This window comes from Squalius cephalus (assembly GCF_949319135.1).
Source record: "Squalius cephalus genome assembly, chromosome: 23".
NCBI classification, from domain to species: Eukaryota; Metazoa; Chordata; class Actinopteri; order Cypriniformes; family Leuciscidae; genus Squalius; species Squalius cephalus.
In genome coordinates, this window is record NC_137144.1 from 3,094,448 (window position 1) to 3,106,018 (window position 11,571).

Genomic DNA, 11,571 nt, shown 5'->3' on the forward strand with positions numbered 1-11,571 from the left:
TACAGCGAGGATCATGTTCATAGCAACAATCGTAAAGGACTATTATAAATGGCACAGTGTGCGCCGGCTTTAGTCTTGAGTTGTTGAGTTGTTGTATTATGTGGGGAACTGGTATGCATGTAAGAGGGAGAGAAAGTTGTTTTTGTACATGCAATGCTAGCAAAGAGACATGTGAGTTACCTGAATGTGATCTCTTGATTTATGTGACTATACAACAATGTCCACTAACACTCTTTAGAGTATTAGTAGACTGTATAGTATTAGTATAGTAAGTATTAGTTGTGATTGACGATCAGTTAAACTTCACAGAGCTCATTTCTAGAACGGCCCGGTCCTGCAGATCTGCCTTATACAACATTAGGAGGATCAGGCCCTTCCTATCAGAGCTACACAACTCTTGTTCTCTCCAGACTGGACTATTGTAATGCTCTCTTGGCCTTCCAGCACCAACTGTCAAACCTCTGATCCAAACACTAATAACACTATATCATTACAATCAACATCACTCTTGTGTTTATGAAGAGAATGAGTCTGTGTTTCAATATGATCATCATGTTTTAGGTGTAATATATGATCCTGTCAATCAAACTGAACAGACTGCATTCAGTCACTTCTGCTGTCTGGACGTGATGCTTTCCATTTGAGACACACAAACTTTTACATTCTTACACAATTACTGTCACAACGGCTGATTCTTGATTTATGATGATGGATTATATTTTAAATAACATTTTCATATACAGTATATTTACACCATTGTCTATAAATGTAATGATTATGTAACAATTAGTTTCAGAACGGCTGATTCTTGATCTTGATCTTTTTTATGATATTTTTATATAATAAAGTTTTTAATCTCCTATAAATGTAATGATCAGTTTCTCTGCGCTGCTTCACTAAAGCAGAAGTGAAAGTGTTCCAGTCCAGATCATGTAACCAATCAAAGAGCGAGACTGAAAAGCCCATTTGCATTGTCAGGGTGGAGTGATTGTGATCCTCTCAGAATAGAGCAGCTCTGTCTCCAGAGACCATGTTCAAACCCCAAGAGCTTTATTTGACATTTACTGCTACATCAACCTTCTGAAAAGCACCTGCATCTTCATCTGTTAGTTGAATGATGTTGTCAGACACAAAGTGAACTTGTTGAGAAGCTTTATTGAATGTTGCAGCAAACACAGCAGATTGAAAGATCACACACACACACACATACACACATACACACACACACACACACACACACACACACACACACACACACACACACACACACACACACACACACACTCAGTTTCAGTATTGAGTTGTAAATCACTCCAGCTGCAGCACTAGACTCATGTGAATCCTGCCTGACACAGGACACTCAGATACGGCTCATCTTCAGGAGAGAAACATCAGCACTCAGAGCTCTTGTGGAACGAGACCTCATGAGGAGCTCCATCATGTGTTACTCTGCAGACGTACAGCTCTCCCTCTTCCCAGCGTGCTTTGCTGAGGGTCAGGACGCTACTGCGGCTGTAGCGGCCGTCCTGCTGGCTCTCTGCGCTGGTCAGAACCCCCTCGGTGACCTCTGACCCGTCCAGTGTCCAGCTCACCAGCGCCCCCTGTGGAGAGTAAGAGCTGAGCAGGCAGAGCAGTGCGGCTGAGTCTCCAGAGATCTGCAGAGAAGAGGGCGGCAGCAGAGACACTGAGGGCTTCACTGTGGGACCAGCTGCAGGAGACAAACACAACACACACACACACACACAACACACAATTACATTTTTAATGCATTAATTATTCACTGCTATATACATTAAAATGCATGTATGATCTCATCAATAAGTGTAACAGCAGTTATAACACATATTATCTATTATCAGGCCGATCTGACTGCTTTAATTCCAGCAATTATTCACTCTGAACATAAATATCTTACATTTTGAGATATTCACCTGAACTGAAAATGTAACTCAATTTCAAACAGAGTTAAAACACAATTGAATCATACAGAATGAACAAAACACTGAATTATAAGCACAACATGAGCAAAAGAGATTCAGTATCATTGACTGAACTACAGAAAGGAGCAACATTTACATTCTGATGTCAAATCTCTTTTTCCATGTATGATTTCTACTATAAAAGATGAACTAAATATGAACTCAGTGTAGAAATAAATGAAGGAAAAACAAACCTGTAATAAACTGATTAAACTCATAGTGAGACACAGTGTGGAAATATGTTTAGAATTGTATTTACATTTTTTTTAATATATTTTTTTTAAAGGAATAATGCTATTCTTATAATAATATCATTGTTTTAGATTAAATAATTATACAAAAATATCAGTAACACTTTAATTAAAGCCTTTATACATATTGCATTATAAAAAGTATTTTTAATGCATTAATTATATATTGTTTTACACATTATGATCTCATCAATAATTGTAACCAAGGTTTTAACACATTATAATATTATCTATTCATTGTTACACCTCCAAAAAATTATAAAACACTAAAACTCATGACAAACAACCAATTCTAGATGTAACAAGGAATTTGCAAATATTATAAAACATTTTAACTTTGGCCACAGTTATTTATGAAAACATATATGACATTATAACATACGCTATTGATACCTTTATAATGCATTATACATAAAGGCTTCAAGTAAAGTTTTACCACAATATCTAATAATCATTATTATTAATAAATGTTGTTCTTGTTTCCACTGTAAAACACTTTCTGAAATCTAAATTGTATTTTTTTATTAGGTGATTAAATAGACAGACTTACCGATCACCAGTTTAGTTCCTCCACCGAATGTGTACCACAGTGATACAATCTAATGAAACGCTCGTACAAAAACCTCTATTCCACTCGAGTGAACACACACTCCAGCAGAGAGAGAGAAACAACACTTCAACACACTGATATTAGAAGATCCTCAGCTCTTCTCAACACTCACTCATTCAGATTTGACTAAATGCTTTCTGATATAACACTGTTTAAAGAAATATATTTGATGAGCTGTGACCTCTGAGGTGACCTTTGACCTCTTTGATCATGGATGATGTTGTGGAGTTTCTCATAATGATGCTTCTGTTCTTCATATGCAGATCAATCATCATGATTCACAGAAAAACCTGCAGCTTCAAATAAATAAAAAAAAATGTCAGATGCACATTGTTTAATATATAATGACCTGATTATGAGTCCTGATGAACTTCATGCATGTGGAAAATGTGGGAAAAATAGACATCATGAAAATATTTCCCAGAGAGCAACATGTCAACATTGACTCCAAAGACCATAATGGACCTTTTTATTATGACTCTAAATATAGTAAAACTGATTTATTTAGTTCTTGATTTCTCATTGTTAACATGCTTGTAAAGGTGTAGCACAGAACTGAACTCAGAGGGTCCGTGTACTTTTTGATCATTTCATTTCCTGTTTGGAATGGAATAACGAGAAATGAAAACAAGCTCGTTTATTCATTTTTTAATTTAGTTTAAAAAACGAAAAATTCGATTTTGGCTCGATTTTTCATTTTTCGTTTGTGGTTTACAAATCGGTTTATGGGTTCGATATTTCATTTGCACATGTGGGCGGCGCTGAAACGCCCCTTTCATCTGATTGGTCAAACCGATCCACCTTCAGGCAGAATAAGAGTCGGTACGAGTGCGGCACGGACAAATCATACACTATAATAAAATAATGTCTGAAAAAAACACTCACTGTTAACAATATTTGAAGCAGAATATGTTGTTGCTCACGTAATTCGTGCTGCAAGCGACCCAATTAATGTGAGCCACGTAGCCTATGACAGATAATTTTAGCATGATATAGCCTACTGTATTTCCCATTGATAAATACAGTGCAAATAGTTCCATCTCTTTAGATAAAAGGGATGTGGAAATAAAAATCAATGATTGGCTGAACGGTAATATGTCCGTAACATTTACCACTCTAGTCTTTTATTTACATCAAAAGGCCGGTAGGCGTGTGTGACCTATAAATAATTTTGAAAATTGAATAGAAATAAAGATTATATTTATGAATGTATGCATGTGTAGCCTCAGTTCACATGAAAAGAAAGAGACAGAAAAGAGAGAAGCTAGAAGTAAACGTACATTACTGACAAAATTACCAGGTTTGGGATTAATTAAAGTCATGTTGGTTGAAGAGCACGGGATACCGTTTTTATTAACTAATACAATTTTCTTACATACTGAATTGGTCGAGTTTCTCTGATTTTTCTTTATTATGTTGGCTTGAAAAAGCCAGCATATATTTAAACATTATTATTATGTAGCCTATTAATATTATGAGAAATTGACTCCGCCTAGAACTTAAATGCATCACCAAACTCAGCTCAGACCTTCAGACTGGTCTGACTCGCTTATATCTTTTCTAACTAGTAACTGGTCAGACTGACTTTCCCCAAAAAAATCCATTGACTTGCGTCATCTGAGCAATGAAGGCCGTAATACCTAATGCTGTCCACTAGAGGGGGCGACAGGATAATACGTCTTATCTACTCTCTTTCCCTGTTTGCATCAGTTTAAATGACAAATAAATGCATGAATCTATCTATCTATCTATCTATCTATCTATCTATCTATCTGTCTGTCTGTCTGTCTGTCTGTCTGTCTGACTATAACAGACCATCTTTTTTAAACTGTTATTTAAAAAAGGTGGTCTGCTACTATATTTCACAAAGGAAGCCCATTTGTGCGGTCATTGGCGTTATACGAGAAGGACATTCTGAATATGAGCCTAAAATTAGCTGGTTTAAAAATGCGGATTGATCATTGCAGAGTTATTCCAGACACCTCCCGGTGCTATTCGTATTGGAATTGTGTAATCACAGATTATGAACAGATGTTTTACACAACAATTCCCATTGGGTTGTTGGGTTTTTATGTTTTATGGGAACTTTAGACATCATTTTTATACTGTACAAACTGTGTTATCCCCTTAGCTGAATCTAATGTAACAGTTATGGGTAGGTCATCTACGAACATTTTACGGACATATCATGGTAGCCTACTGTTCAGCCTATTATTGATTTTTATTTCCACTTCCCTTTTATCCAAAGAGACGGAACTATTTGCACTGTATTTATCAATGGGAAATATATCATGCTAAAATAATCTGACATATACTGTGGCTCACATTAATGGGGTCGCTTGCAAGTAGCAGCAGCACGAATTACGTGACCAGCAACATATTCTGCTTCAAATATTGTGCGTAGTTACAAGTGAGTGGTGGTTTCAGACATTATTTTATTATAGTGCGTGATTTGTCGTACTGACTCTGCCTGACAGAAAGAAAAGCTCGTAGCTTACTGAAGGCGGAGCGTTTTGACCAATCAGATGAAAGGGGCGTTTCAGCGCCGCCCACGTGTGCAAATGAAATATCGAACTCATAAACCTATTTGTAAACCACAAACGAAAAATGAAAAATCGAGTCAAAATCGAATTTTTCGTTTTTTAAACTAAATTAAAAAATGAATAAACGAGCTTGTTTTCATTTCTCGTTATTCCATTCCAAAACAGGAAATGAAATGATCAAAAAGTACACGGACCTCAGAGAAACTGCTGCGTATGACATATGTTTAAAATGATCTACATTCATGATTCTCTAGTGTCTTATCAGCCTGACAAACATAAACAAAAATATTTCACTATTAATAAATATTATGTACAATTAATCACTAAATGGTTCAATAACATTATTCTGAGAGTAAAATCTTCTATGTAGAGTTTATGAGTTTGTTCTCAGCACAAGCTGTTGTAAATCCTGCCCACTTCTTTGCATTGTCAGCACATGCTTCAGTGCTCTGAGAGTGTTTATAGTGCTGTGAGTTTAACACTTCATGACTGAGAGCAGAACACAATCTTCATCATCACACAAGACTAAACTACAGCAATGAACACAATCAACATCTTCATCTGGACCATTGCACTGTTTATTCAAGGTTTGTGTAATACAGCTTTTACAATGATTAATGATATAATGATCTTAAAATGTGAAATGTATATATTTATCATATACTGTATATCATCATAGATATCATTTTAATTTTTGTTTGTGTTTTCTCTCAGAGTGTAGAGGACAGATCACTGTAACTCAGAGTCCATCAATACCATCAGTTCAACCAGGAGAAGAAGTCAGAATAAACTGTAAAACCAGCAGTAGAGTGCTTGGTGGTGATGAGTTACACTGGTACTCACAGAAACCTGGAGAAGCTCCTAAACTCCTCATATATGGAGCAACAAACCGTTATACTGGAACTCCATCTAGATTCAGTGGCAGTGGATCTGGCAGTGATTTTACTCTGACCATCAGTGGAGTCCAGACTGAAGATACAGGAGATTATTACTGTCAGAGTGTACACTGTCCTAGTAGCTGTGTGTTCACACAGTGATAAAGAGTGGTACAAAAACCTCTGTCAGTCAGACGTCACAGTGACTGCACTGATACAGCTGAGAGAAACTGCAGCTGCTGATGGAGGATCACAAACTACACAATATCTAACCTTTCACTGACTTTATTTATGTATTATGATGCAAGTAAACATATCTACATATAGAATATAAGTAACACAATCTAACATCTCTTACTAAATTGGACTAAAATGTGGAGAAATGTGAGTGGTGCTTGTCGCTGTAAAACTTTCCACTACAATATTATCTATGTTATTACTGTAGGAAAGTCAATCCTTTAATTGCACTTCCATACTTCACCACTAGAGATTCACATGTCTTTTACATTACAGAGTTCAGTGAAAGCCCTGAACCGGCACTGCAATGTGAAAAAATAAAAAATTACGTGAGGTCAGGGTTTGAAATTAACATGCGCCAATGCCAAATGTGGGTAGATTTTCCGTTTGGCGAGTAAATCTCAAAAGGCTATTCGCCACACTGCCGAATGTTCATACCAAAATAGTATGTAATAAAATGTTTATTACAAATGCATTTTGTAATGTTATAAAATATCTGGCATGATGGCTCGGAGTTGTTGTGTTTGCCAGTCACTAATCTGGGGACGAGGTTAGCTAGCCACAGAACGTCTCTAGCGCTCCAAGTCTCGGGGGCCGTAAGGTAACAGTGCCGTGAGACTTGGAGCGCTAGAGACGGTCTGTTGCTAGCTTGTACTGCAGCTAACTTCCGGTCTACAGCTCGCTGCCGCTTATTAGCTGTTATGTGACGACATTTAGCAGGAGTGAGCCAACCTTTGAAACAAAAACCCACAGACGAAAAGGGGGATGAATTACATAAAAAGAAAGTTTTGTGAGAAATGGAGGTTTGGAGATAACAGAGTTTCAAGAGGCTGGCTACAATATGATTCAGACGCTGTCGTGCTGAGTTGTTCTGTGTGTCGCCAGAATGCTAAAGATAAAAACAGAAACAACTAATTTGTCATCGGAAATAAAACGATGAAACTTGAGAACATTCGTGACCATGAACACAGCAAGTGTCACATTACCTGCGTGTCTGTGTCCCTGTGTCAGAGCAGACCAGCAAGAAGATGAAGCTACTGTTTAAGACTGTACATGCCATTGGCAAGAAGGCCAGGCCACTTTCTGACTTGAAAATGTTTTCCTCCTGTAGAGTAGTGTTATTGTAGATAGTTTTTAAAGACTATTTAGCAGACGTGGGCCAGTATTGGTTATTTCTCAGATATTGTTAAGCTTTGGTTTACCTCAAAATAATTGTGTAAATATACAGTAAAATAATAGGCCTGCTGATGCTGACATTGAGAGCTCCATGCTTTCCTATGGCTCTGTAACATTAGGTTAATGTTTGTCTCCAGATACTGTTTAAATTATAAAGCAATGTGACACAATTTACTTATCAGACTTATAGTGTTGACCCTGAAATAAACTAAGGTTAGGAGGCTGTTTTCACAACCAACTACCAGCTATGTTGGATAACATGATTGTAATTATTATTGAATTAATTTGGATGCTTGATTTTTGCAGTTTGGATGAACAAAAAGGATTTGCTGTGGGGTCAACATACAGAAATGAGAAGCAGGCCAAAGAGTTTATGCATTATATTGCAGAGGTGGAGAGAAACAACATCAGGGAAAATCAAAAAAAAAATTCTCTCCATCATGTCAGATGGCTCCACAGACAGCCCTGTGAAAGAGGAGGAGTTAGTGTATGTCAGATTCTGTCACAAGGGCAAGATCGAGTCTAAGTTTGTTGGAATTTATGCAGTGGAGAAGGCAGATGCCGCACATATAAGTAAAGCCATCAGCGCCATCATGGAGGGAGTGTGTGAAGAGTGGGAGAGCAAGTTGGTCGCTCTGGGAACTGATGGAGCTGCTGTTATGACTGGAGCCAAGAGTGGTGTGGTCAGCCGGCTGAAGGGGGACAGGGCCTACATCATCGGCATCCACTGTATGGCACACCGCCTTGAACTGGCCTTTTCTGATGCCATCCGTTCCAACGTGATGTTTCAGGAAATAGAAGACCTCCTCAGTGGGCTCTACACATTCTACCACACCAGTCCACTGAACAGGGCAAACCTTGTAACCAGCTTCCAGGCTCTTGGGCACACACAGAATTGCCTGATGGGTAGGACACCTATTGCGTGCACTGGATCACTTCCTGCGAGGTTACCAGGGGCTTGTCCAGCACCTTTAACAGGTATTGGTCTAGATTGCTACTGTATATTATGTACTTCAAAAGTCATCATCAATATGTAATGTCAAGTAAATAACAAGAAGTAATATTACAATTGTTCAATGCTTTATACACTAATAAAACATGTCATTATTATTTTTTAACAGCAAGTAATTGTCTATTTGTATGTCTTTGTTCTTTATGCATTTTAGATTCAATCTGCTGATGCCCAAAATGTCAGAGTTGTCCAGCAAGCCAAGGCCAGGATATACTATAGTACTGTGAGGGAGGCTGTTGTTATCCGCTTCTGTGGCTTCCTGCATGACACACTAAACCCACCTGAGCAACCTGTCTGCCTGTCTGCAGAGGTCCACAAATCACCATAGCAGAATCCCACCGCTCCTTGTGCTCAACACAGGCAGTACTTCAGAAGTACAAAACCAAGTATGTTCATTTAAGCTGCAATAAGAAATACTTAAATAGAATTAAGAGAAATGATTGCATCAATAAGAGAGGGAGAATGTGAAAGAGTATGAGCCTTTTATCATCAGGAAAGGGCCCATGATGAAGGCCACAATGGCCAACAGCTATGAGGGAACTTCGCTGACCAGAGGTGACAGCAAGACCCTCGGCCTCGTCATCTCACAGGACAAAATGCTTGGCAGTCTAGTGGAGAGTATGACTGACAGGTTCCCGGATGCCAGTGTAGGGGTCCTGTGTGCAACCAAGCTGGTCAGCTTCACCAACTGGCCAGAGTCAGGAGATGCAGCAGCAGGTTTCTTTATGTTTTGTATTACAGGACAGTCAGGTTAGGTTCAGGTTCATGATCATATTTTTATAGTTTGAGAAGTAAAACTGCATGATGCTTGTTGTAATGTTGTATAACATTATTCTAGATTTTGGTGACACTGAACTGGAAACCTTGGTGGACCACTTCAAGCCTGTCCTGGAGGCCTCTGGCATCCATGTTGAAAGAATCCCTGACCAGTGGACAGTCCTGAAGGTGCTGATATACCAAGAGCCCCAGTCCCTGGAGAAGATATCCTGGTGCCATGTCAACAGGAGCCATCAGCATTCCTGCCCTGATTTGCTGGCATTGGTTGACCTAGTCCTGTCCTTCCCTGCCTCTACAGCTAAATGTGAAAGAGGTTGTAGTACCATGAAACACAGATGAAAAACATCCTAAAGTCTGATACACTGTCAGATCTCCTAATGGTCCAGCTGTCCTCTCCAGAGATCAGGGAGTATGATCCAAGCAAAGCTGTGATGCTGTGGCACCAAGACTCTGTCAGGAGTAGGAGGCCAGAATTCATGGACTATGCAAAATAGGTAATTGCGGTAGAGAGTGAGGAGTCGTATGATTTTTTTTGACGGACGAAAGTTTCGGAGGCAGTGTGCAAGCGTGACTGACATAACGTGAGGTCGTATTTATTTTTCAACGTGCAAAAATTTCGGATGCGAATTTCGGACTCAGTGTGCAAGGGCCTTTACTCTTTCAGACCTGGATTATTTTATATCTGCATGTCAAATACTTATTCTTAACAAATTTGAGTTGAAATGTCAATGAAGAACAAAAGCTGGAATGTGAACAGAGGAAGGGGTCGTACGTGGTCTGTAAAAATACTGGCGATATCAGGTAAGAAAACATTTTTCAGTCCTTAACCCTCTGGGCTCTGAGGGGTTTTTGGGGTCCTTGAGATGTTCTGACATGCCCTGACATTTGTGCTTTTTTCAGTTGCTTATAAACATATAAATGGCAAAGGTGTAAATGCACTCTATTTAGCACAAACAGGGCTACCATAATATGTGAACAACTTGCATGTACATGTTTGTATTTTTGATAGAATAATGTTTATGCATGGTTTTTTCAAAAACAAAAAACTAAAGTTTCTGAAATAAGGCCATAAAACACATTCTAAATATATGTAAATAAGACTTTTGACTAATGGATGACGTTGCCTAGAATTTTTTCTTCAAAATTATGTGAAAATCATCCTGCCTAATCATTCACATAACACAATACATTGATTTAAATCTTGTAAAACACTTTTTGTTTGGAAAGGCCATATGCGGGTGGGCGTGATTCACACCTGCGGAGACAATGGGGCCCGCATAATGAGGCTGCATACTTAATGAGCCTTTCATTCAGGTGTGTCACTGAGCCACAAGAATGCAAGGACAATATATAACTGGTTTGTTGTTTTTTCCACAAATTTTGCTTGCAAATTGTACAATATCCAAGGTAAACATTTCTAGTAATTGTGCAGTTAATTGTTCTCATACTGTATTTTCAGATTTGGAATATATTCTCTTCCCAAATGTGTCACTAATAAAGCATAATAAAATTATTTAAAGAGAAGGCTCATGTAACAGGTGTATATATTATCTAAGTTATTATTTTATTATTAATTAGCCTATATTATAATTTTTTTGGCGGACTTTTATTTTGACGGGCGGTTTGGTTTCCAGTGTTGAGTGTGCGTGGAAAAAAGAGAAGAAGAGCGCGGCATATAAGAGACGCACGGAGAAGAGAAAGTGAGTGTTGTGTCGTGTTTTGAGAAGCTCGTCTGATAAAGTAACTTAAACGGAAGATAATCAGGGCTTTAGTCGAATACAGGACAATATAAAGTGATTTTTGTTCCGCATTTCGTAGTTTTTGTGTAGTTTTGATCCGTGAATCGCGTTGCATTGGACTGCTGGAGTGACGCAGTAATGTTTTATGAAGGCTACGTGAACTGTGAGTGCATTTAAAGTACAAATTTAGCCTGATTGGGGACGATTGAAGAGATTTTTCACATTTTTGTTGAGCTTTTGACTTCTTTCATCTTGTTCGAAAAGCACTCTTACGAATTTACGTTTCAACCAGACTGGTCACGTGTATTTGAGTGTTCGGCACGTGAGATGGGAATCGATGCTTGCAGTTGGCGCTGAACATATTTTTTTTTG

At 38.3% G+C, this 11,571-nt stretch overlaps 1 protein-coding gene and 1 gene segment (V, D, J or C); one reads left to right on the forward strand and one right to left on the reverse strand.

The window, feature by feature from the left end:
* Positions 1-1,136: 1,136 nt before the first annotated feature.
* On the reverse strand, positions 1,137-7,764 carry LOC307151300 (immunoglobulin lambda constant 7-like). The segment is given in 4 exons: positions 7,751-7,764; positions 6,274-6,352; positions 2,781-2,829; positions 1,137-1,708 (listed from the first exon to the last, which is right to left on the reverse strand).
* A 1,274-nt stretch (positions 7,765-9,038) lies between these two features.
* On the forward strand, positions 9,039-10,976 carry LOC307151178 (uncharacterized protein). The gene is made up of 3 exons (XM_079859053.1): positions 9,039-9,069; positions 9,177-9,400; positions 9,522-10,976. The coding sequence occupies exons 2-3, from the start codon at positions 9,187-9,189 to the stop codon at positions 9,797-9,799; spliced, it is 492 nt and encodes a 163-aa protein (XP_079715179.1). The 5' UTR covers positions 9,039-9,069; positions 9,177-9,186; the 3' UTR covers positions 9,800-10,976.
* The last annotated feature ends 595 nt before the right edge of the window (positions 10,977-11,571 follow it).